General features: G+C 43.2%; 1 protein-coding gene across 1 annotated transcript; it reads left to right on the top strand.

Moving 5' to 3' along the window:
- Positions 1–13,719: 13,719 nt before the first annotated feature.
- LOC106592697 (tetraspanin-8) lies at positions 13,720–24,611 on the top strand. Its single transcript, XM_082977997.1, has 8 exons — positions 13,720–13,903; positions 14,936–14,998; positions 15,179–15,295; positions 16,483–16,557; positions 20,997–21,059; positions 23,101–23,139; positions 23,521–23,583; positions 24,033–24,611. The coding sequence occupies exons 1-8, from the start codon at positions 13,847–13,849 to the stop codon at positions 24,129–24,131; spliced, it is 576 nt and encodes a 191-aa protein (XP_082834123.1). The 5' UTR covers positions 13,720–13,846; the 3' UTR covers positions 24,132–24,611.
- The last annotated feature ends 2,630 nt before the right edge of the window (positions 24,612–27,241 follow it).

The following is a 27,241-nucleotide window of genomic DNA, read 5'->3' as shown; positions in this document are numbered from 1 at the left end:
TCTGTCCCCCTACCTCAGATAATGGATGAGGAAGTGCCGTTTGTAGACCTGCTGATAGCTGTTGGTGTCATCATCATGGTACTGGGCTTCCTGGGCTGCTGTGGAGCCATTATGGAAAACCGATGCATGCTCATTCAGGTGAGGGGAAACACACTCCCTTACAACGGCCAACGCTCACATTTACATTTAAAATGCTGCATTATTGTACACGGCATAGAATAATGCATTACATTTACATTTACATTTTACATTTAAGTCATTTAGCAGACGCTCTTATCCAGAGCGACTTACAAATTGGTGCATTCACCTTATGATATCCAGTGGAACAACCACTTTACAATAGTGCATCTAAATCTTTTAAGGGGGGGGGGGGGGTTAGAAGGATTACTTTATCCTATCCCAGGTATTCCTTAAAGAGGTGGGGTTTCAGGTGTCTCCGGAAGGTGGTGATTGACTCCGCTGTCCTGGCGTCGTGAGGGAGCTTGTTCCACCATTGGGGTGCCAGAGCAGCGAACAGTTTTGACTGGGCTGAGCAGGAACTGTGCTTCCTCAGAGGTAGGGAGGCGAGCAGGCCATAGGTGGATGAACGCAGTGCCCTTGTTTGGGATGTTTTTCAGCTGTCCCAATAGCCAACCGCTGAAGCACCAAACACATTCAGTAGAGGCGGGAGGCAGCCACAGTCAGCCGCAGGTTAGCAGTCAGCTGCTTCCCAAATTGCACCTCATTACCTTTATAGTGCTCTACTTTTGACCAGGTCCATAGGGCTCTGGTCAAAAGTAGTGCACTATCTACAGTGCATTGAGAAAGTATTCAGACCCCTTGACTTTTTCCATATTTTGTTACGTTACAGCCATATTTAAAAAATATATTAAATAGTTTTTACCCTCAATCTACACACTTTCGCATAATGAAAAAGCAAAAACTGTTTTCGAGATTTTTGCTAGATTATTAAAAATAAAAAACTGATATGACAAGAATCCTTTACTCAGTACTTTGTTGGAACACCATTGGCAGCGATTACAGCCTTGAGTCTTCTTGGGTATGACGCTACAAGCTTGGCACACCTGTTTTTGGGGAGTTTCTCCCATTCTTCTCTGCAGATCCTCTCAAGCTCTGTCAGGTTGGATGGGGAGCGTCGCTGCACAGCTATTTTCAGATCTCTCCAGAGATGTTCAAGTCCGGAATCTGGCTGGGCCACTCAAGGACATTCAGAAACTTGTCACGAAGCCATTCCTGTGTTGTCTTGGCTGTGTGCTTAGGGTTGTTGTCCTGTTGGAAGGTGAATCTTCACCCGAGTCTGAGGTCCGCAGCGCTCTGGAGCAGATTTTCATCAAGGATCTCTCTGTACTTTGCTCTGTTCATCTTTGCCTCGATCCTGACTAGTCTCCCAGTCCCTGCCGCTGAAAAACATCCCACCACCATGCTTCACCGTAGAGATGGTACCAGGTTTCCTCCAGACGTGGAGCTTGGCATTCGGGCCAAAGACTTCAATCTTGGTTTCATCAGACCAGAGAATCTTGTTTCTCATGGTCTGAGAGTCTTCAGGTGCCAAGACTCCAAGCCGGCTGTCATGTGCCTTGTACTGAGGGTTGGTCTCCGTCTGGCCACTCTAGCATAAAGGCCTGATTGGTGGAGTGCTGCAGAGATGGTTGTCCTTCCGGAAGGTTCTCCCAGCTCCACAGAGGACCTCTGGAGCTCTGTCAGAGTGACCATCAGGTTCTTGGTCACCTCCCTGACCAAGACCCTTCTCCCCTGATTTTTTTCACCTTTATTTAAGTCATACCCTGATTGCTCAGTTTGGCCGGGCGGCCAGCTCTAAGGAGAGTCTTGGTGGTTCCAAACTTCTTCCATTTAAGAATGATGGGGGCCACTGTGTTCATGGACCTTCAACGCTGCAGAATTTTTTTGGGGTACCGTACCCCAGATCTGTGCCTCGACACAATCCTGTCTTGGAGCTCTACGGACAATTCCTTTGACCTCATGACTTGGTTTTTGCTCTGACATGCACTGTCAACTGTGAAACCTTATATAGACAGATGTTTGCTGTTCCAAATCATGTCCAATTAATTACATTTACCACAGGTGGACTCCAATCAAGTTGTAGAAACATCTCAAGGATGATCACTGGAAACAGGATGTACCTGAGCTCAATTTTGAGTGTCATAGCAAAGGGTCTGAATACTTATGTAAATAAGATGTTTCTGCAACAAAATATATATATATACATTAACAAACATTTCTAAAAACCTGTTCACTTTGTCATTATGGGGTATTGTGTGTAGATACATGAAAAACATTAAATGAATCCATTTTATAATAAGGCTGTAACATAACAAAAAGTCCAGTGGTCGGAATACTTTCCAAATGTGTGTCATTTGGGCTGAAATGCCTGTAAAGGGAAGAGGAGCAGTTAGCTGCAGGATGTGGGGAGGTGTTGTTATTTGTCCCATTGTAGGTCAGTCGTGTTTTAATCTTCATGTTTAGGGTGTGGTTTGGCCCCTGTGGGTTAGTGGCTTGTCCCATTGTAGGTCAGTCGTGTTTTAATCTTCATGTTTAGGGTGTGGTTTGGCCCCTGTGGGTTAGTGGCTTGTCACATAGTAGGACAGTCATGTTTTAATCTTCATGTTTAGGGTGTGGTTTGGCCCCTGTGGGTTAGTGGCTTGTCACATAGTAGGCCAGTCGTTTTTTAATCTTCATGTTAAGGGCGTGGTTTGGCCTCTGTGGGTTTAGTGGCTTTAGAAATGTTCTGTGACACTTTCACTCAGTGGACCTTTAGTTCTAGGATCTCACAAAACCAGTCTCTTCATATACAGTGGGGGAAAAAAGTATTTGATCCCCTGCGGATTTTGTACGTTTTCCCACTTACAAAGAAATGATCAGTCTATAATTTTAATGGTAGGTTTATTTGAACAGTGAGAGACGGAATAACAACAAAAAAATCCTGAAAAACGCATCTAAAAAATGTTATAAAATGATTTGCATTTTAATGAGGGAAATAAGTATTTGACCCCTCTGCAAAACATGACTTAGTACTTGGTGGCAAATCAAAGAGGTCAGACGTTTATTGTAGTTGGCCACCAGGTTTGCACACATCTCAGGAGGGATTTTGTCCCACTCCTCTTTGCAGATCTTCTCCAAGTCATTAAGGTTTCGAGGCTGACGTTTGGCAACTCGAACCTTCAGCTCCCTCCACAGATGTTCTATGGGATTAAGGTCTGGAGATTGGCTAGGCCACTGCAGGACCTTAATGTGCTTCTTCTTGAGCCACTCCTTTGTTGCCTTGGCCATGTGTTTTGTGTCATTGTCATGCTGGAATACCCATCCACAACCCATTTTCAATGCCCTGGCTGAGGGAAGGAGGTTTTCACCCAAGATTTGACGGTACATGGCCCCGTCCATCGTCCCTTTGATGCGGTGAAGTTGTCCTGTCCCCTTAGCAGAAAAACACCCCCAAAGCATAATGTTTCCACCTCCATTTTTGACGGTGGAGATGGTGTTCTTGGGGTCATAGGCAGCATTCCTCCTCCTCCAAACACGGCGAGTTGAGTTGATGTCAAAGAGCTCCATTTTGGTCTCATCTGACCACAACACTTTCACCAGTTGTCCTCTGAGTCATTCAGATGTTCATTGGCAGACTTCAGACGGGCCTGTATATGTATTCTTGAGCAGGGGGACCTTGCGGGCGCTGCAGGATTTCAGTCCTTCACGGCGTAGTGTGTTACCAATTGTTTTCTTGGTGACTATGGTCCCAGCTGCCTTGAGATCATTGACAAGATCCTACCGTGTAGTTCTGGGCTGATTCCTCACCGTTCTCATGATCATTGCAACTCCACGAGGTGAGATCTTGCATGGAGCCCCAGATTGAGGGATATTGACAGTTCTATTGTATTTCTTCCATTTGTGAAAAATGCATCAAATGTTGTCACCTTCTCACCATGCTGCTTGGCGATGGTCTTGTAGCCCATTCCAGCCTTGTGTAGGTCTACAATCTTGTCCCTGACATCCTTGGAGAGCTCTTTGGTCTTGGCCATGGTAGAGAGTTTGGAATCTGATTGATTGATTGCTTCTGTGGACATTTGTCTTTTTTACAGTTAACAAGCTGCGGTTAGGAGCACTCCCTTTAAGAGTGTGCTCCTAAGCTCGTTACCTGTATAAAAGACACCTGGGAGCCAGAAATCTTTCTGATTGAGAGGGGTCAAATACTTATTTCCCTCATTAAAATGCAAATCAATTTATAAAATTTTTGACATGCGTTTTTCAGGATATTTTTGTTGTTATTCTGTCTCTCACTGTTCAAATAAACCTACCATTAAAATTATAGACTGATCCTTTCTTTGTCAGTGGGCAAACGTACAAAGTCAGCAGGGGATCATATACTTTTTTCCCCCACTGTACAAGCAGAAATAATGTATTCCAAGTTTACACTTCCTGAATTGACTGACTTCAATTCAAATTGACCGCAATCATGACTTGATATAAAGGTGGCTTTGACATATCCAATACTGCATGCATGAATGCAACATGTACGTGATACCGAATGTCAGTATTGGGGTTCAATTCCAGTCAATTTAGGAAGTCAAATTCCAATTCTCTTCAACGAGGAACATTTGGAATGGAATTTGGTTTGCTTTGTGAATTGATTGGACTTGAAATGGAATGGACCCCCAACCTGCTGAACATCACCGCATTGGATCATGGCAGCTTGTTAGCCTTGATAATGTAGTTCATTAGCAGTAGGTACAGCTTGTTAACCTTGATAATGTAGTTCATTAGCAGTAGGTACAGCTTGTTAACCTTGATAATGTAGTTCATTAGCAGTAGGTACAGCTTGTTAACCTTGATAATGTAGTTCATTAGCAGTAGGTACAGCTTGTTAACCTTGATAATGTAGATCATTAGCAGTAGGTACAGCTTGTTAGCCTTGAAAATGTAATTCATTAGCAGTAGGTACAGGTTGGGAGCCTTGATAATGTATTTCATTAGCAGTAGGTACAGCTTGTTAGCCTTGATAATGTAGTTAATTGGCAGTAGGCGTAATTAGTCGATTGGATGATAATTGTTACTTGCTGATTACTCTGATGAATGAGCCAGTAGAGGACTTGCCTTCACCTATATGGTCATTTAAAATATCCAAGAGGGCCTAGGTCACGTGTCAAACTCATTCCACGGAGGGCCGAGTGTCTGCGTATTTTCGCTCCTCCCTTGTACTTGATGAAGGTCGCTAATTAATAAGGAAGTCCCCTCACCTGGTTGTCGAGGGCTTAACAATTAAAACCAGCAGACACAAGGCCCTCCATGGAATGAGTTGGATACCCCTGGCCTAGGTACTAGAGGTTGATTTGGAATTCATCCCTTTGCCAAATCAAGCCCTTACACCAGGACTTTCCAATCAATCAAATGAAGGAAAATAGCCTATTGTTGTTCAGAAAGGCAGGTGATGAGGACCATACAGAAAGCATCTTACATTTACATTTACGTCATTTAGCAGACGCTCTTATCCAGAGCGACTTACAAATTGGTGCATTCACCAGTGGAACAACCACTTTACAATAGCACATCTATATATTTTTTGGGGGGGGGGGGAGGGTAGAAGGATTACTTTATCCTATCCCAGGTATTCCTTAAAGAGGTGGGGTTTCAGGTGTCTCCGGAAGGTGGTGATTGACTCCGCTGTCCTGGCGTCGTGAGGGAGCTTGTTCCACCATTGGGGTGCCAGAGCAGCGAACAGTTTTGACTGGGCTGAGCGGGAACTGTGCTTCCGCAGAGGTAGGGAGGCGAGCAGGCCAGAGGTGGATGAACGCAGTGCCCTTCTTTGGGTGTCGGGACTGATCAGAGCCTGAAGGTACAGAGGTGCCGTTCCCCTCACAGCTCCGTAGGCAAGCACCATGGTCTTGTAGCAGATGCGAGCTTCAACTGGAAGCCAGTGGAGTGTGCGGAGGAGCGGGGTGACATGAGAGAACTTGGGAAGGTTGAACACCAGACGGGCTGCGGCGTTCTGGATGAGTTGTAGGGGTTTAATGGCACAGGCAGGGAGCCCCGCCAACAGCGTGTTGCAGTAATCCAGACGGGAGATGACAAGTGCCTGGATTAGGACCTGCGCCGCTTCCTGTGTAAGGCAGGGTCGTACTCTGCGAATGTTGTAGAGCATGAACCTACAGGATCGGGTAACCGCCTTGATGTTAGTGGAGAACGACAGGGTGTTGTCCAGGGTCACGCCAAGGCTCTTAGCACTCTGGGAGGAGGACACAATGGAGTTGTCAACTGTGATGGTGAGATCATGGAACGGGCAGTCCTTCCCCGGGAGGAAGAGCAGCTCCGTCTTGCCGAGGTTCAGCTTGAGGTGGTGATCCGCGAATCGCAGAGATGCGATTCGCCACCTGGTTATCAGAAGGGGGAAAGGAGAAGTTTAATTGTGTGTCGTCTGCATAGCAATGATAGGAGAGACCATGTGAGGATATGACAGAGCCAAGTGACTTGGTGTATAGCGAGAATAGGAGAGGGCCTAGAACTGAGCCCTGGGGGACACCAGAGGTGAGAGCACGTGGTGCGGAGACGGATTCTCGCCACGCCACCTGGTAGGAGCGACCTGTTAGGTAGGACGCAATCCAAGAGTGAGCCGCGTCGGAGATGCCCAACTCGGAGAGGGGGGAGAGGAGGATCTGATGGTTCACAGTATCAAAGGCAGCAGATAGGTCTAGAAGGATGAGAGCAGAGGAGAGAGAGTTAGCTTTAGCAGTGTGGAGAGCCTCCGTGACACAGTGAAGAGCAACCTCAATTGAATGACCAGTCTTGAAACCTGACTGATTTGGATCAAGAAGGTCATTCTGAGAGAGATAGCAAGAGAGCTGGCCAAGGACGGCACGCTCAAGAGTCTTCAGGGCATGATCCAAACTATTTGCCCAGGATATCAAATAAAATCAAATTTTATCAGTCACATGCTCCGAATACAACAGGTGTAGACCTTACAGTGAAATGCTTACTTACGAGCCCCTAACCAACAGTGCAGTTTAAAAAAATACGAATGAGAATAAGAGATAAAAATAACATGTCATTAAAAAGGAGCAGTAAAAATTAACAATATATACCGCTTGGGTGCTGGTACAGAGTCAAGGTCCGGGGGCACCGGTTAGTTGAGGTAGTATGTACATGTACAGTTGAATTTGGAAGTTTACATACACTTAGTTTGGAGTCATTAAAACTCGTTTTCAACCACTACTCTACAAATTTCTTGTTAACAAACTATAGTTTTGGCAAGTCGGTTAGGACATCTACTTTGGGCATGACACAAGTAATTTTTCCAACAATTGTTTACAGACGTATAATTCACTGTATCACAATTCCAGTGCATCAGAAGTTTACATACACCAAGTTGACTGTGCCTTTAAACAGCTTGGAAAATACCAGAAAATTGTCATGGCTTTAGAAGCTTCTGTTAGGCTAATTTACATCATTTGAGTCAATTGGAGGTGTACCTGTGGATGTATTTAAAGGCCTACCTTCTAATTCAGTGCCTCTTTGCTTGACATCATGGGAAAATCAAAAGAACTCAGCAAAGACCTAAGTCTGGTTCATCCTTGGGAGCAATTTCCAAACGCGTGAAGGTACCACGTTCATCTGTACAAACAATAGTACGCAAGTATAAACACCATGGGACCACGCAGCCGTCAAACCGCTCAGGAAGGAGACCCGTTCTATCTCCTAGAGATGAACGTACTTTGGTGCGAAAAGTGCAAATCAATCCCAGAACAACAGCAAAGGACCTTGTGAAGATGTTGGAGGAAACAGGTACAAAAGTATCTATATCCACAGTAAACGAGTCCTATATCAACATAACCTGAAAGGCCGCTCAGCAAGGAAGAAGCCACTGCTCCAAAACCGCCATTAAAAAGCCAGACTACGGTTTGGAACTGCACATGGGGACAAAGATTGTACTTTTTGGAGAAATGTCCTCCGGTCTGATGAAACAAAAATAGAATGGTTTGGCCATAATGACCATCGTTATGTTTGGAGGAAAAAGGGGGAGGCTTGCAAGCCGAAGAACACATCCCAACCGTGAAGCACGGGGGTGGCAGCATCATGTTGTGGGGGTGCTTTGCTGCAGGATGGACTGGTGCACTTCACAAAATACGTGGCATCATGAGGAAGGAAATTGATGTGGATATATTGAAGCAACATCTCAAAACATCAGTCAGGAAGTTAAAGCTTGGTCGCAAATGGGTCTTCCAAATGGACAATGACCTCAAGCATACTTCCAAAGTTGTGGCAAAATGGCTTAAGGACAACAAAGTCAAGGTATTGGAGTGGCCATCACTAAACCCTGACCTCAAACCTATAGAACATTTGTAGGCAGAATTGAAAAGCGTGTGCGAGCAAGGAGGCCTACAAACCTGACACAGTTACACAAGCTCTGTCAGGAGGAATGGCCCAAATTCACCCAACTTATTGTGGGAAGCTTGTGGATGGCTACCCGAAACGTTTGACCCAAGTTAAACAACTACCCCCAGGTTAAAGGCAATGCTACCATATACTAATTGTGTGAATGTAAACCTCTGACCCACTGGGAATGTGATGAGAAATAAAAGCTGAAATAAATCATTCTCTCTACTATTATTCTGACATTTCACATTCTTAAAATTAAGTGGTGATCCTAACTGACCTAAGACAGGGAATTTTTACTAGGATTAAATGTCAGGAATTGTGAAAAACTGAGTTTAAATGAATTTGGCTTAGGTGCATGTAAACTTCCGACTTCAACTGTAGGTAGAGTTAAAGTGACTATGCATAGATGACAACAGAGAGTGGCAGTGGTGTGGAGAGGGGAGGGGGGCAATGTAAATAGTTTGCGTAGCCATTTGACTAGATGTTCAGGAGTCTTACTGCTTTGGAGTAGAAGCTGTTTAGAAGCCTCTTGGATCTAGACTTGGCGCTCCGGTACCGCTTGCCATGTGGTAGCAGAGAGAATAGTCCATGATTAGGGTGGCTGGGGTCTTTGACAATTTTCAGGGCCTTCCTCTTACACCGCCTGGTATAGAGGTCCTGGATGGCAGGAAGCTTGGCACCAGTGATTTACTGGGCCATTCGCACTACCCTCTGTAGTGCCCTGTGGTCGGAGGCTGAGCAGTTGCCATATCAGGCAGTGATGCAACCAGTCAGGATGCTCTCGATGGTGCAGCTGTAGAACCTTTTGAGGCTATGAGGACCCATGCCTTTTCAGTTTCCTAAGGGGGAAAAATGTGGTTGTGCCCGCTACACGACTGTCATTGGACCATGTTAGTTTGTTGGTGATATGTCCACGTTCCACATCACCAAAAAGGAACTTGAAGGAACCAAGGAACTTACAGCTCTCAACCTGCTCCAAAGCAGTCCAGTTGATGAGAATGGGGGCGTGCTCGGTCCTCTTTTTCCTGTAGTCCACAATCATCTCCTTTGTCTTGATCACGTTGAGGGAGAAGGTTGTTGTCCCGGCACCACACGGCCAGGTCTCTGACCTCCTCCCTATAGGCTGTCTTGTTGTTGTCGGTGATCAGGCCTACCACTGTTGTGTCAATGACAAATGTAATGATGGTGTTGGAGTAGTGATCAGGGAGTACAGGAGGGGACTGAGCACACACCCCTGAGGGGCCCTGTGTTGAGGATCAGCATGGCGGATGTGTTGTTATCTACCCTTACCACCTCGGGGCGGCCCGTCAGGAAGTCCAGGATCCAGTTGCAGAGGGAGGTGTTAAGTCCCAGGGTCCTTAGCTTAGTGATGATTTTTGAAGGTACTATGGTGTTGAACGCTGAGCTGTAGTGAATGAATAGCATTCTCACATAGGTGTTTCTTTTGTCCAGGTGGGAAAGGGCAGTGTGGAGTGCAATAGAGACTGCATCATCTGTGGATCTGTTGGGGCAGTATGCATATTGGAGTGGGTCTAGGGTTTCTGGGATGATGGTGTTGATGTGAGCCATGACCAGCCTTTCAAAGACACTTTCGTGTCCTTGGGCACAGGCACTATGGTGGTCTGCTTAAAACATGTTGGTATTACAGACTCGGACAGGGAGAGGTTGAAAATGTCAGTGAAGACACTTGCTAGTTGGTCAGCGCATGCTCGCAGTACACGTCCTGGTAATCCGTCTGGCCCTGCGGTCTTGTGAATGTTGACCTGTCTAAAGGTCTTACTCACATCGGCTGCAGAGAGATTGATCAGTCTTCCGGTACAGCTGGTGCTCTCATGCATGTTTCAGTGTTATTTGCCTCGAAGCGAGCATAGAAGTAGTTTAGCTCGTCCGGTAGGCTCGTGTCACCTGGCAGCTCTCAGCTGTGCTTCCCTTTGTAGTCTGTAATGGTTTGCAGGCCCTGCCACATCCAACGAGCGTCAGAGCCGGTGTAGTACGACTCGATCTTAGTCCTGTATTGACGCTTTGCTTGTTTGATGGTTCGTCGGAGGGCATAGCAGGATTTCTTATAAGCTTCCGGGTTAGAGTAACATGAAAGCGGCAGCTCTAGCCTTTAGTTCAGTGTGGATGCTGCCTGTAATCCATGGTTTCTGGTTGGGGTATGTACGTACGGTCACTGTGGGGACGACGTCATTGGTGCACTTATTGATGAAGCCAATGACAGATGTGGTGTACTCCTCAATGCCATTGGAGGAATCCCGGAACATATTCCAGTCTGTGCTAGCAAAACAGTCCTGTAGCTTAGCATCTGCTTCATCTGACCACTTTTTTATTGATCTAGTCACTGGTGCTTCCTGCTTTAATTTTGCTTGTAAGCAGGAATCAGGAGGATAGAATTAGGGTCAGAATTGCCAAATGGAGGGTGAGAGAGAGATTTGTATGCATCTCTGTGTGTGGAGTATAGGTGGTCTAGAGTTATTTTTCCTCTGGTTGCACATTTAACTTGTTGATATAAATTAGGTAAATCTGATTTTAGTTTCCCTGCATTAAAGTCCCAGGCTACTATGAGCGCCACCTCTGGGTGAGCGTTTTCTTGTTCTCTTATGGCAGAATACAGCTCATTCAATGCTATCTTAGTGCCAGCCTCTGACTGTGGTGGTATGTAAACAGCTACAAAGAATATAGATGAGAACTCTCTCGGTAGGTAATGTGGTCTGCAGCTTATCATGAGACACTCTACCTCAGGCGAGCAATGGCTCGAGACTTCCTTAGATATCCTCTTGGGGATCCCTGCCCGGTAATGGGATTCATTGTCAAGAGACCATGGCGGGAAATTCAAAACTGCAAGAATCTAATAATTTCAATTTCTCAAACAATCAACTATTTCTCACCATTTGAAAGATAAACATCTCCTAAATCCAACCACATTGTCCAATTTCAAAGAGGCTTTACGGAGAAAGCATAAAGTTAGGTTATGTTAGGAGAGTACATTGAAAATAGCTGTGTGTAATGTTTTGTCAATTCAAAGACAGGCGTCACCAAAAGCTAAAACCAGCTAAAATTATGCAGTAACCTTTGACAATCTTCCTCAGATGACACTCCTAGGACATTATGTTATACAATACATGCATCTTTTGTTCCATCAAGTTCATATTTATATCCAAAAACAGCATTTTACAGTAGCGGTGAAATTCAGATTTCATTTTTATCTCAAATGCTTCCGGTGAACAACGTTACAATTTACAAAATTACTATTCGAAAACATTGGTAAATTATAATATTGTCATTCAAATAATTATAGTTTAACATTTCGTAAATGCTACTGCATTGCCAGATTTCAAAATAACTTTACTGGGAAATCACAATTTGCAATAAACCGGGTGCTGTGCTAAGAACAATAGGCTAGGCTATACAGGTTAGCACCATCTTGTAACCATGTAATATCAAAATTACTATTGGCAATAATCCCTTACCTTTGATTATCTTCATCCATTGGCACTTCCAGGATTCCCAGGTCCACAACAAATGTGGTTTCTTTCAACAAAGTTCATAATTGATGTCCAAATAACTCCAAGTTGTTAGCGCTTCGGTAGGCTACTAAAAAGTAGCGCGGGGGGGGGGGAGTCACGGCGAAAAGTTAAAAAAATAATCTATTTACGTTCGTTCAAACATGTCAAACGTTGTTTAGCATCAATCTTTAGAGCCATTTTTAACGTGAAACATCAGTAATGTTTCAACCCGACCTCTCCTGTGTCTTGAAAAACGTTTTTGAAAAATGTCTCGCATAACATGATTGCGCAGGTGCAGCCAATAATGAAGTGACGACATCCCAGGGAGGTCAACTTCTCTTCCTTGTCATCCGGTCTCTGTTCATCATAGACGCTTCAAACAACTTTATAAAGATCGTTGACATCTAGTGGAAGCCGTAGGAAGTGCGAAATGAATCCTTTCTCACTGTGTGATCTATTAACAATGACTCGAAAAAATAGTACAGCCACAAAATTATTTTGTTTTTCTCAGGTTTTTGCCTGTCATATGAGTTTTGTTATACTTACAGACACCATTCAAACAGTTTTAGAAAATTCAGAGTGTTTTCTATCCAAATCTGGTAATAATATGCATATCCTAGCTTCTGAGTTGGTGTAGGAGGCAGTTAAAAATGGGCACATATTTTTTTCAAAATTCTCAATACTGCCCCCTAGCCCCAACAGGATATTGTGCACCAGCTGTTGTTTACAAAAATACATAGACTGCCGCCCCTTGTATTACCAGACGCCACTGTTCTATCCTGCTGGTACATCGTACAACCAGCCAGCTGTATGTTGATAGTGTCGTCGTTCAGCCACGACTCCGTGAAGCATAAGATGTTACAGTTTTCAATGTCCCATGGGTAGTTAAATCTTCCTAATAACTCGTCCATTTATTGTCCAAAGATTGCATGTTTGCGAGCAGAATTGAGGGGAGTGGGGGTTTATTCGAGCGCCTCCGTCTCCTCAGATGGCAGCCCGCCCTCCGGCCTCCCTTTCTCCGCCTCCTCTTCGCGCAGATCACTTGGGTCGGGGCCTGTTCTTGAGGGAACAGTATATCCTCCCCTTGGGCTCATCAGAGTCGTGAAAGAAGAAAAAGGATTCTGCTAGTCCGTGGTGAGTTATCACAGTCCTGATGTCAAGAAGTTATTTTCGGTCATAAGAGACGGTAGTGGCAACATTATGTACAAAAATAGTAAAAACATTCATTACAAACAATAGCTGGTGGTGTTGTAGTTTGCATAGTCTATGTTTTGGCAGTCAGTCTGCCACAGTTTCACCCTGTGCTCTGAGTCAGGCTTTCAGAGGAGGGTGTTTGCTGTGGGGTCTTTATGTAGGAGACTGTTGGTGCCTGGACTGGACTGAGTAGTCAGTAACCACACCCACAGCTTTTAAATACGGGCTAGAGAGAGGGGACTGGTAGGAGACTGTTGGTGCCTGGACTGGACTGAGTAGTCAGTAACCACACCCACAGCTTTTAAATACGGGCTAGAGAGAGGGGACTGGTAGGAGACTGTTGGTGCCTGGACTGGACTGAGTAGTCAGTAACCACACCCACAGCTTTTAAATACGGGCTAGAGAGAGGGGACTGGTAGGAGACTGTTGGTGCCTGGACTGGACTGAGTAGTCAGTAACCACACCCACAGCTTTTAAATACGGGCTAGAGAGAGGGGACTGGTAGGAGACTGTTGGTGCCTGGACTGGACTGAGTAGTCAGTAACCACACCCACAGCTTTTAAATACGGGCTAGAGAGAGGGGACTGGTAGGAGACTGTTGGTGCCTGGACTGGACTGAGTAGTCAGTAACCACACCCACAGCTTTTAAATACGGGCTTGTGAAAGAACCCTCACACACACGGGCAACACCAGGAACAGAGGAATAGGGATTAACTTAACATTGGTCTGTCACATCACATCTTGCCTGGCTGTTGGAAGGTTAGAAGATGGCTGTGAATAAGTGTATCAAGTACTTGCTCTTCCTCTTCAATCTAATGTACTGGGTGAGTCCTATTAACCTACATGTTTTACTTTAACCATCGTGTCCTTGATTGGTTTGATGTAGATTTTGAATCATAAATGTGTGTGTAGTTAGTGATGTGTTTGTTAGTTTAGTGATCAACTAGTAACCTAGTACTCATAGTAATCAATTTAAAAGCTATTTACATGTCTGCTATGGAAATGAGATGACATTCAAATGTCTATGGTAACAATGTGTGATTATCACATGACTAACTTTCATTAAGCCTTTGACTCTGACTCTGGAAGGTGTTGTCTTTTCGATGATAGCTTAACAAGCCTTCTCAGTTCCAGGGGTTTTATTCATTAGTGCACTCCATAGCTAAATGTTTTGCAACATGAAAAATTGCCACAACCTTTACTGCATGGGCATGCCACTCCAGGCCACATGGGGGGGGGGGGGGGGGGGGGGGCTGTGTGGATATGTGGACTCATATTTGGACTTAATCTCAATCAGAATCTCAAAGTAATTTTTTTTAATATTGAAGGGAATCTTTCAACTGTTTGAAAGCCAAAATAATCATCAAATTCATAGTCCAGTCATCACAGAACGTCTTCAACATAAAAATGTGGGTATACGCTGTTATCTCTCTAAATAATGAGCATTCATTCTTATTGCCTTCGGCAAAGTTTTTTCAATCAAATATTCAATGTGTGTAACCTGTCACTATCAGTTCTTAGACCACGGGAGATTCTCTATTTAATTTCCTGGATTCCTCGCATCCTCTCCCCTCTGGATTTCCCATGTGGTCTAGAGTCCACTGTTAACCCAGTAAAGATATCTTCATGTGGGGGCTGGATGATGCTGTATCTCCTCCATTGTGGTGGTTCAACTGTAGTTCCTCAGAGTTGCCACCTGATGTAACTAGTGTGTTGTGATTCTTTGAAATGAATCCACATTCATGTTGTTGTTATGCAACAAGACCTGTTCCTTCAATCCCAGTGACAATGAAACGCACAACTTTCTTAAGTTGATTCTAGATAAAGCATTCATTTCATCTCATTTTGTTTTCCAGATCAGTGGCTGCATCATTCTTGGTGTCTCCATCTACCTCAAAGTGAGCATGAATGGAAACATGGTAAGGAAATGTCCAGTGTGACACTAAATTAATGCCAACACCATCAAAAGCCGTCTTTACAGAGTAAAAATAGCAAATGTATACCCATCACCTTGAAACAAATGGATCCAGTCATATAAACCTATTTAGCACATATCTACATGTAAAATGACTGAGTAACTGTCTGTCCCCCTACCTCAGATAATGGATGAGGAAGTGCCAATTGACCTGCTGATAGCTGCTGGTGTCATCATCATGGTACTGGGCATCCTGGGCTGCTGTGGAGACATTAAGGAAAACCGATGCATGCTCATTCTGGTGAGGGGAAACACACTCCATTATAATGGCCAACCCTTACATTTTACATTTAAAATGTTACATTATTGTACACTGCATAGGATAATGCTGTCCCAATAACCAACCCCTGAAGCGGTTCTAGGTTCTAACCAAACCAGTCTCTTCATATGCAGTGCATTCAAAAAGTATGAACACATATGTAAATAAGATTCGATTTTTTTTATAAATGAGCAAAAAATTCTAAACCTGTTTTCTTTTTGTCATTATGGGGTGTTGTATGTAGATGTTAGTGTGGAATATGTAAAGGCACTGTACCTGCACACAATCATTTATTTAACCTTTTTATACATGTCAGAGATGGCATCTCTTTTGCAAGAGTGACAATTACAAGTATATGATGATAAGGCTTTTGGTGAATCTAATGGTTTCCCAGGTCACACATCGGAATAGACTTCTATGGCCAGTTTTTCAAAATTTTTAGACTTGATCACAATAATCCAGAATCTGTAACCGGCTTTTCTGCTATCCAGGATCAGATCCATCTGGCTGTTTTTCGGCCATTTTTTTCCCTCCAGAAAATAATTGGATAGGATCATTCTGATCCAGATGCCAAAATATCAAGATCACAGAATACAGATTTTCAGTGCATTGAACTGGCCCACATCTCACCATCTAATTGACAGCTTGGGGTACTACTTCACTATTACAGGGACAGAGAGATGAGTAAACTACATGAATTAAAATAAGTCAAATTTTAAATGGAGCCTGCAAATCCCTTATAAGGTGCCTCAGAAAGTATACATTGGCGGGAGGGGGTGGATACATGTGATTTCTGTGTTTCATTTTCAATAAATGTGCAAATGTTTTAACATTTTTTACTTTGCCATTATGCCGTATTGTGCATAAATGGGTGGGGGATCTATTTAATCCATTTTGAATTCAGGCTGTAACACAAAATGTGTAAATATTATTTCGCTATCAAAAATAGCCTCATCACTACATTTGAATCCTGATTTTTTTTTAAAGGTGATATTGGTTTACCAAATCCTTATATGAAGGATCAGAGTATAAATTCAGTTTTGAAAAACCCAATTCTAACACTTTAATCTGATATGTTAAATCCAAGTAACTGTTCCCTGGCCTCAATGGGACTAACTGGACAAATAACATGTGGTGGGCATATCATGTGAGCGTTTGTTTTCTTTCAGTTCTTCATCGGGCTGCTCCACATCTTCATCCTCCTGTTGATCGCCGGAATCCTGGGAGTTGTCAGAGAGAAGGTGGTAAGGAGGAAACCCTTACTGGTTGAATCAACGTTGTTTCCACATGTCAATGAAATTACATTGAACCAATGCCTTTAGTGAGAGGTCTAATGGTTTAATATTTAATCATTTCTGCCTTACGAATTCATATTTGTTATATAAATAGGCCCTTTAAATTTTGTCTGGCTTGCCATTCCAAATAAAATTGAATATTTTTTGTTCATATAATTTAAAAAGCAGGTCACTAGGTGTAGGCAAAACCATAAACAAATAGGTAAACTGTGATATGACTAAAGAGTTAATCAGGGTGATTTTTCCACAAATAGACAGGTATTTTCCTTTCCATGGTAGCAAGATCTTATCTATTTTTCTAACTTCCTATAAAAATATATACTGAGTATGTCCACATCTCCGTCAGACCATTTAATTGGTAAACTACATGGTAATGTACAATTTGAATTATGTTTGTGATCCAATATGTAATATAGTACACATCATAATTTGGTTTTAATCCAGAGAGCATAGCAAAAGTATCTAGATCGTCTATGAGGCCGTGGAGAGATTCTAATTGTGGTTTTAAAAGAAAACATGAATCATCAGTATACAATGACACCTTAGTTTTTAATCCCTTAATATTATTGTTTGATCTAATTTTAACAGCTAACATTTTGATGGCAGTAATAACCGTAATAAGTCGATATGCCGATAGTGGACAACCTTGTTTTACTCCTCTAGATAGTTTAAAACTTTCTGAGATGTAGCCATTATTTACTATTTTACACCTAGGGTAACTATACATAACTTTAACCCATTTTATAAGTGATTCCCCAAAATTGATATATTCTAGGCATTTATATATAAACTCCAGTCGTACTTTATCAAAAGCCTTTTTAAAATCAGCTATGAAAACCAGGCCTGGTGTCCCCGATATTTCATAGTATTCTATTGTTTCCAGTACTTGTCTTATACACTGCTCCAAAAAATAAAGGGAACACTTAAACAACACAATGTAACTCCAAGTCAATCACACTTCTGTGAAATCAAACTGTCCACTTAGGAAGCAACACTGATTGACAATACATTTCACATGCTATTGTGCAAATGGAATAGACAACAGATGGAAATTATAGGCAATTAGCAAGACACCCCCAATAAAGGAGTGGTTCTGCAGGTGGTGACCAGAGACCACTTCTCATTTCCTATGCTTCCTGGCTGATGTTTTGGTCACTTTTGAATGCTGGCGGTGCTTTCACTCTAGTGGTAGCATGAGACGGAGTCTACAACCCACACAAGTGGCTCAGGTAGTGCAGCTCATCCAGGATGGCACATCAATGTGAGCTGTGGCAAGAAGGTTTGCTGTGCCTGTCAGCGTAGTGTCCAGAGCATGGAGGCGCTACCAGGAGACAGGCCAGTACATCAGGAGACGTGGAGGAGGCCGTAGGAGGGCAACAACCCAGCAGCAGGACCGCTACCTCCGCCTTTGTGCAAGGAGGAGCAGGAGGAGCACTGCCAGAGCCCTGCAAAATGACCTCCAGCAGGCCACAAATGTGTCTGCTCAAACGGTCAGAAACTGACTCCATGAGGGTGGTATGATGGCCCGACGTCCACAGGTGGGGGTTGTGCTTACAGCCCAACACCGTGCAGGACGTTTGGCATTTGCCAGAGAACACCAAGATTGGCAAATTCGCCACTGGCGCCCTGTGATGAAAGCAGGTTCACACTGAGTACATGTGACAGACGTGACAGAGTCTGGAGACGCCGTGGAGAACGTTCTGCTGCCTGCAACATCCTCCAGCATGACCGGTTTGGCGGTGGGTCAGTCATGGTGTGGGGTGGCATTTCTTTGGGGGGCCGCACAGCCCTCCATGTGCTCGCCAGAGGTAGCCTGACTGCCATTAGGTACCGAGATGAGATCCTCAGACCCCTTGTGAGACCATATGCTGGTGCAGTTGGCCCTGGGTTCCTCCTAATGCAAGACAATGCTAGACCGCATGTGGCTGGAGTGTGTCAGCAGTTCCTGCAAGAGGAAGGCATTGATGCTATGGACTGGCCCGCCCGTTCCCCAGACCTGAATCCAATTGAGCACATCTGGGACATCATGTCTCGCTCCATCCACCAACGCCACATTGCACCACAGACTGTCCAGGAGTTGGCGGATGCTTTAGTCCAGGTCTGGGAGGAGATCCCTCAGGAGACCATCCGCCACCTCATCAGGAGCATGCCCAGGCGTTGTAGGGAGGTCATACAGGCACATGGAGGCCACACACACTACTGAGCCTCATTTTGACTTGTTTTAAGGACATTACATCAAAGTTGGATCAGCCTGTAGTGTGGTTTTCCACTTTAATTTTGAGTGTGACTCCAAATCCAGACCTCCATGGGTTGATAAATAATCCATTGATTATTTTTGTGTGATTTTGTTGTCAGCACATTCAACTATGTAAAGAAAAAAGTATTTAACCTCTCTAGGGTAGGTGGCACCAAATCGTCCCACCTACGTAACAGCCAGTGTAATCCCGTGGCGCGTTATTCAAAAACCTCAAAAATGCAAAAACTTCAATTTTTCAAACATATGACTATTTTACACCATTTTAAAGACAAGACTCTCGTTAATCTAACCACACTGTCCGATTTCAAAAAGGCTTTACAACGAAAGCAAAACATTAGATTATGTCAGCAGAGTACCCAGCCAGAAATAATCAGACACCCATTTTTCAAGCTAGCATATAATGTCACATAAACCCAAACCACAGCTAAATGCAGCACTAACCTTTGATGTTCTTCATCAGATGACAACCCTAGGACATTATGTTATACAATACATGCATGTTTTGTTCAATCAAGTTCATATTTATATCAAAAACCAGCTTTTTACATTAGCATGTGACTAGCATGTGACTAGCATTCCCACCGAACACTGCCGGTGAATTTACTAAATTAAAGCAGAACAATTATTTTAAGAATTATAGATACAGAACTCCTCTATGCACTCGATATGTCCGATTTTTAAAATAGCTTTTCGGTGAAACCACATTTTGCAATATTCTCAGTAGATAGCCCGGCATCACAGGGCTAGATATTTAGACACCCAGCAAATTTAGCACTCACCAAAGTCAGATTTACTATAAGAAAAATGTTATTACCTTTGCTGTCTTCGTCAGAATGCACTCCCAGGACTTCTACTTCAATAACAAATGTTGGTTTGGTTCAAAATAATCCATAGTTATATCCAAACAGCAGCGTTTTGTTCGTGCGTTCAAGACACTATCCGAAAGGGTAAATAAGGGTGACGAGCATGGCGCAATTCGTAACAAACAATTTCTAAATATTCCATTACCGTACTTCGAAGCATGTCAACCGCTGTTTAAAATCAATTTTTATGCCATTTTTCTCATAAAAAAGCGATAATATTCCGACCGGGAATCTGCGTTTAGGTAAACAGACGAAAGAAAATAAAGCATTCGGTCGACTCGGGCACGCGCCTAAGCCCATAGTAGTCTGATCGGCCACTTGCCAAAAGCGATAATGTGTTTCAGCCAGAGGCTGCCTCGATATCGTTCAGCTTTTTCCCGGGCTCTGAGAGCCTATGGGAGCCGTAGGAAGTGTCACGTTAGAGCAAAGATCCTCAGTCTTCAATAAAAAGAGCCAAGATGAAACACAACTTCTCAGACAGGCCACTTCCTGCATGGAATCTTCTCAGGTTTTGGCCTGCCATTTGAGTTCTGTTATACTCACAGACACCATTCAAACAGTTTTAGAAACTTTAGGGTGTTTTCTATCCAAAGCCATTAATTATATGCATATTCTAGTTACTGGGCAGGAGTAGTAACCAGATTAAATCGGGTACGTTTTTTATCCGGCCGTGTCAATACTGCCCCCTAGCCCTAACAGGTTAATAAGATTATTTCATTCATTCAGATCTAGGATGTGTTATTTTAGTGTTGCCTTTATTTTTTGGAGCAGTATATTATTTCCAATGTATTGTCCATGTAAAAAACCTGTCTGATTAGGATGAATAATATCTGACAATACTTTTTTAATTCTACGCGCCAAACATTTTGCTAGGATTTTTGCATCACAACACTGAAGTGTAAGAGGCATCCAATTTTTTAAATGGAATGGATCTTTATATATACTGCTTGGGTCCTGTTCCAGTAATAATGATATCAGACCTTCTTGTTGCATATCTGATAATCTACCATTTATATAGGTGTGGTTAAAACATGCTAATAACGATCCTCTGAGTATATCAAAAAAAACTTTCGTATACTTCCACTGGTATGCCATCCAGCCCTGGAGTTTTCCCAGCCTTAAAGGCTTTGATTGCATCAAAAAGTTCCTCCTCTGTATTTTGGCCTTCACATGAGTCTTTCTGTACAGATGTTAATTTTACATTATTATTAGGAAAAAAGCAATACAATTAGTTTCAGTAAATTGTAAATTGCCTCTTCCTGTCTCAGGTGTTGGAGGACGGGAGACTGACGGAGCAGCTACCACCGGAGGACGAGAAATATGAAGTGAAGGTACAGTGGGGGAAAAAAGTATTTGATCCCCTGCTGATTTTGTACGTTTGCCCACTGACAAAGAAAGGATCAGTCTATAATTTTAATGGTAGGTTTATTTGAACAGTGAGAGACAGAATAACCACAAAAATATCCAGAAAAACACATGTCAAAAATGTTATAAATTGATTCGCATTTTAATGAGGGAAATAAGTATTTGACCCCCTCTCAATCAGAAAGATTTCTGGCTCCCAGGTGTCTTTTATACAGGTAATGAGCTGAGATTAGGAGCACACTCTTAAAGGGAGTGCTCCTAACCGCAGCTTGTTAACTGTAAAAAAGACAAATGTCCACAGAAGCAATCAATCAATCAGATTCCAAACTCTCCACCATGGCCAAGACCAAAGAGCTCTCCAAGGATGTCAGAGACAAGATTGTAGACCTACACAAGGCTGGAATGGGCTACAAGACCATTGCCAAGCAGCATGGTGAGAAGGTGACAACATTTGATGCATTTTTCACAAATGGAAGAAATACAATAGAACTGTCAATATCCCTCGACCTGGGGCTCCATGCAAGATCTCACCTCGTGGAATTGCAATGATCATGAGAACGGTGAGGAATCAGCCCAGAACTACACGGGAGGATCTTGTCAATGATCTCAAGGCAGCTGAGACCATAGTCACCAAGAAAACAATTGACAATTGGTAACACACTACGCCGTGAAGGACTGAAATCCTGCAGCGCCCGCAAGGTCCCCCTGCTCAAGAATACATATACAGGCCCGTCTGAAGTCTGCCAATTAACATCTTAATGACTCAGAGGACAACTGGTGAAAGTGTTGTGGTCAGATGAGACCAAAATGGAGCTCTTTGACATCAACTCAACTCGCCGTGTTTGGAGGAGGAGGAATGCTGCCTATGACCCCAAGAACACCATCTCCACCATCAAACATGGAGGTGGAAACATTATGCTTTCGGGGTGTTTTTCTGCTAAGGGGACAGGACAACTTCACCGCATCAAAGGGACGATGGACGGGGCCATGTACCGTCAAATCTTGGATGCAAACCTCCTTCCCTCAGCCAGGTTATTGAAAATCGGTCGTGGATGGGTATTCCAGCATGACAATGACCCAAAACACACGGCCAAGGCAACAAAGGAGTGGCTCAAGAAGAAGCACATTAAGGTCCTGCAGTGGCCTAGCCAGTCTCCAGACCTTAATCCCATAGAACATATGTGGAGGGAGCTGAAGGTTCGAGTTGCCAAACGTCAGCCTCGAAACTTTAATGACTTGGAGAAGATCTGCAAAGAGGAGTGGGACAAAATCCCTCCTGAGATGTGTGCAAACCTGGTGGCCAACTACAAGAAACGTCTGACCTCTGTGATTGCCAACAAGGGTTTTGCCACCAAGTACTAAGTCATGTTTTGCAGAGGGGTCAAATACTTATTTCCCTCATTAAAATGCAAATCATTTTATTACATTTTTGAGATTTGTTTTTCTGGATTTTTTTGTTGTTATTCCGTCTCTCACTGTTCAAATAAACCTACTATTAAAATTAGAGACTGATCATTTCTTTTCCCCCACTGTACGTACCATAGATTTTCTTTATACATCATTCTCTATGTCCAATTATGGTGTCTGAACACACAGGCAATGCCGTTGAAGTACTCGCCATTTTGAAGTAGTACACTTTCTTCCTCACAAGTAAAATTAACTGGCTGATGACCTGGTTGGACATGACTCCAACAGGGCCATCAGGAGGGATCAGCCAATGCATTTGAAAGTCCCCCCCCCCCCCCCCAATTCTAAATGGAGATCTCAATTGCGCCACTCATGCTTTAGGTCACTAGAGTCTTCTATCCATCTCTATGGGAGGTACCGAGATGAATCACCTGGACATAGGATGTGCCACAAACGGCACCAATTCCGTATAGTGACCTGCTTTTGAGCAGGACCGTAGGGCTTTGGTCCAAAGTAGTGCACTACAAAGGGAATAGGGTGCAATTTGGGACGCAGATATGATGGTCCTGTCTTGAATTTGTGAATAATTGTTGGTTGCAGATGTGCAAAAATGCAGGAGGACGAAAAGGGTACTCAACGGTAAGCAGATAATCACTTATTATTAAAATACTATTTAGAAAATGGTTTTCAAGGAAGATGGCTTTACATGGTATAAAGGAAACAAATCAATGAACGTACACTACACTGCCACTACCGCTACACTGCATTACCGCTATATTACCACTACTTTACATTACCACTACATTACAGTACCAGTACACTACCACTACCATTACACTACATTCCACTACTCTACATCAAAGTCCTATAAACAGAACCTGTACAGGGAACTGATCTACAGCCACATGAAACCATAGAGGGTTCCAGGATGATACAGCCATGAACCTCCAAGTAGCGTCTTCATACAATTAACTTGACCTGGTGTTCACTAGTGTTGACTGTTTGCTTTGTCCACTGCAGCCTTGTGTCAAGATTTCCAAGAAGATCGTGCCTGGGACTGCTTTTAGTATCGCAGTCTTGATAGTAAGAATCCAAAAGTCCAATTTCTATAACAAAGACTCTATTAATACATTATATTATGCACTGTACTGGTCATAGAAATGGAATACATTTTTATTGTTCTAGTCACTGTTCAGTACTGGTCATAGAAATGGAATACATTTTTATTGTTCTAGTCACTGTTCAGTACTGGTCTGTTTCATCTTCACTAACTCTTACTTTATGGCTGTTGTCATTGGCATTAAGATGGATATGTGCAATTCACTGTTCAATACTAAGTGAATGTATCCTGGTCCCAGATCTGTTGGCACCTTCTTGGCGACGCCGATGGCTGTTTGTCATTGCCAATTAACAACCTGTTGGCAAGACTGTACAAATGGATCTGAACCAGGCTAGACACCACAAACTGATGTGGGCCTGGGCTATAGCCTGGTAGTGAATGGGTTGTGACGTACCTTTTTTTTGTGTTTCAGCTCTTTCGAATGTCCTTCATCATGACCCTGTACAGCCAGATTGGGAAGAGGGACGCCAACACTGCTCTAATGCAGCAACACGTGATACACTTGATCTAGGGTTGTGGTCAAGTTGAATTGGAAGTCATCAATTCAGGAAGTCAACTGAAATTCCAATACAATAATTGAAAAAAACAGGATCTATTTTCAATGATTTCTCAAACTGAAAAGCAGAAGTTATTTATTCCAAGTTTTTACATTAGCAATGTTAAATACAATTCACTTCCTCAATTGACTGACTTCAATTCAAATTGACCCCAATCATGACTTAATCAAAAACTGACTTTGACATATCCCATACAGCATGCATTCAACATGTACTTTATACTGAAGGTCAGGGTTGGGGTTCAAATCCAGTCAATTCAGGAAGTACACTGAAATTCCAATTCTCTTCAATGAGGAACATGTGGAATGGAATTAGGTCTGCTTTGTGAATTGACTGGACTGGAAATGGAATGGACCCCCAACCTGCTGAACATCACTATGGACCGCATTGCATCATGCGTTTCTCGATCATATACCTGCATCAAACGATGCTCTTATTTGGGTTTCAGATCTTTTTAAATTACGGCAGTTTCTTCACTTGTGAAGTTGATTGATCCATATCTCATTGAAAATGAATTTGTGTATTTTTTTTTAAGGGAGCTCTGTTTCATTGTCTACTGTTCTACGTCTCTCTCTGAATTAGAGGGCTTTGCTGTCCATACACTGAACTTGGTATTATTCATGCTAAAATGTTTACAAATTTTCCCATTTTATTGCTATCATCTGGTAGATATTAAAGTCTGACAGTAATATTGATCACGCTGTATATACATTTACCTGTTATATATTTGAGTTGTATAATGACTGCAGTACATGTCAGAATGTCTTCTGTTCAAGGCCTGTGACCAAAGTCTTTATGGCTGTTCCCCTTTTTGAGTCACATCAGAAATAAAGAAGTAGTAATTCACTTGGTTGCCTCATTTGCTTCCCTGCCTCCAGCCCGCCTCTTCAGAGAACAACTTTGACTCATTACTTAAACACTTTTTTCCAGCTCAGACTCATTAAGAAATCCGGTCCCATATTCATAAAGCCTCAGAGTAGGAGGGCTGATCTAGGTTCAGTTTTGTAATAGATCAGATTACATGGACGGTGGTGGGAGATCTGATCCTAGGTCCGATTACATGGATGGTGGTGGGAGATCTGATCCTAGGTCCGATTACATGGATGGTGGTGGGAGATCTGATCCTAGGTCCGATTACATGGACGGTGGGGGGGAGATCTGATCCTAGGTCCGATTACATGGACGGTGGGGGGAGATCTGATCCTAGGTCCAATTACATAGACGGTGGGGGGAGATCTGATCCTAGGTCAGATTACATGGACGGTGGGGGGAGATCTGATCCTAGGTCAGCACTCCTACTCAGAGGCTTTATGAATATGGGCCCAGCTCCCTTTTACATTGTGTTGATTCCTCTACCCATATAACCTGTATAGAATCCATCTGTATTTTGTATGCCTTTGTGGGGTCATGGACTGTAACACAACCTTATGAATCAGGAACAGTCCAGGGTTGTATTCGTTATGCACCAAACTGAAGACAGATAACAACCTGGGAGGGACTAACTGAACCTGTCCAATAAAAAAACACTTTAGTTTTTTCTATGATTTGCACCAATGAATACCATCCTGATGTCTGAGGAACTCAGTAAAATCACTGTCAAGACACCTGTCAGTTACAGGAAATGACATAAAACCCAGAGTTCTTCTTTCAATGCACATTCTCTCAGAGAGCGAGTCAGAGGTGAGACCAGAGCTACAACATGTGTTGTTCCTGCTCTGCTTGAGGCTGGCTGCTTTTCTTCACAATCCTACAACTGGTAATGCAACACTTTAATATGTTATTGTATTTATTTTAATCAATCTATAACGGATACTTTTTTTTTAAATCTAAAAGTGGTGTCCAATATTTTGAATATATTTATTTTATAATAGTTATTCTCCCAGAATGTCCTTCAGATTGATGGCATGGGTTTCATTGTCACCCTTTGGATGTCTTGCAGCAGTGAAAATGTAAGCAACATTTTCTAACCTGATATTTTAATCTTGTATTAACTGTATTGTAACAAACTACAACTGTTGATTTCACTGTGTGTTAATGTTGAAGGACCTAGATGAACGTCTGTCTCCAGTCAGATGGGTGTGTGTTAATGGTGAAGGACCTAGATGAACGTCTGTCTCCAGTCAGATGGACTATCTTCACAGCAGGTGTGGTCTCCTTTCTCCTTGGCATCACGGGTCTGCATGGAGCTCGTAAGAAGAACAAGAACTTCCTGATCATGGTACGTTCAGTTCTTAAAGGGGCAATCTGGGATTCAAACATTGCCATCATCCTTCTGCTATTTTGTAAACCGCTGAGGGATGGGGCTTGAAAAATGTAACCACACTCAAACCCTAAGATGGTTGAACTACGCTCCTGAGGCCTTTATAAATTACATTCTTCAAGAATAAATAGCTACATATCATTAATTTGAAAGTCCAAAATCTGGTTTATCAATCCCAGATATCCCCTTTAATAAAGCCCAAATTTCATTGGTAGCCATGTGGTAGCAGAGAGAATAGTCCATGATTAGGGTGGCTGGGGTCTTTGACAATTTTCAGGGCCTTCCTCTTACACCGCCTGGTATAGAGGTCCTGGATGGCAGGAAGCTTGGCACCAGTGATTTACTGGGCCATTCGCACTACCCTCTGTAGTGCCCTGTGGTCGGAGGCTGAGCAGTTGCCATATCAGGCAGTGATGCAACCAGTCAGGATGCTCTCGATGGTGCAGCTGTAGAACCTTTTGAGGCTATGAGGACCCATGCCTTTTCAGTTTCCTAAGGGGGAAAAATGTGGTTGTGCCCGCTACACGACTGTCATTGGACCATGTTAGTTTGTTGGTGATATGTCCACGTTCCACATCACCAAAAAGGAACTTGAAGGAACCAAGGAACTTACAGCTCTCAACCTGCTCCAAAGCAGTCCAGTTGATGAGAATGGGGGCGTGCTCGGTCCTCTTTTTCCTGTAGTCCACAATCATCTCCTTTGTCTTGATCACGTTGAGGGAGAAGGTTGTTGTCCCGGCACCACACGGCCAGGTCTCTGACCTCCTCCCTATAGGCTGTCTTGTTGTTGTCGGTGATCAGGCC

This window comes from Salmo salar, chromosome 07 (genome assembly GCF_965601325.2).
Source record: "Salmo salar chromosome 07, fSalSal1, whole genome shotgun sequence".
NCBI lineage: Eukaryota > Metazoa > Chordata > Actinopteri > Salmoniformes > Salmonidae > Salmo > Salmo salar.
Note: the sequence above shows the minus strand (reverse complement) of the source record. Positions and strands in the feature narration are given on the sequence as shown.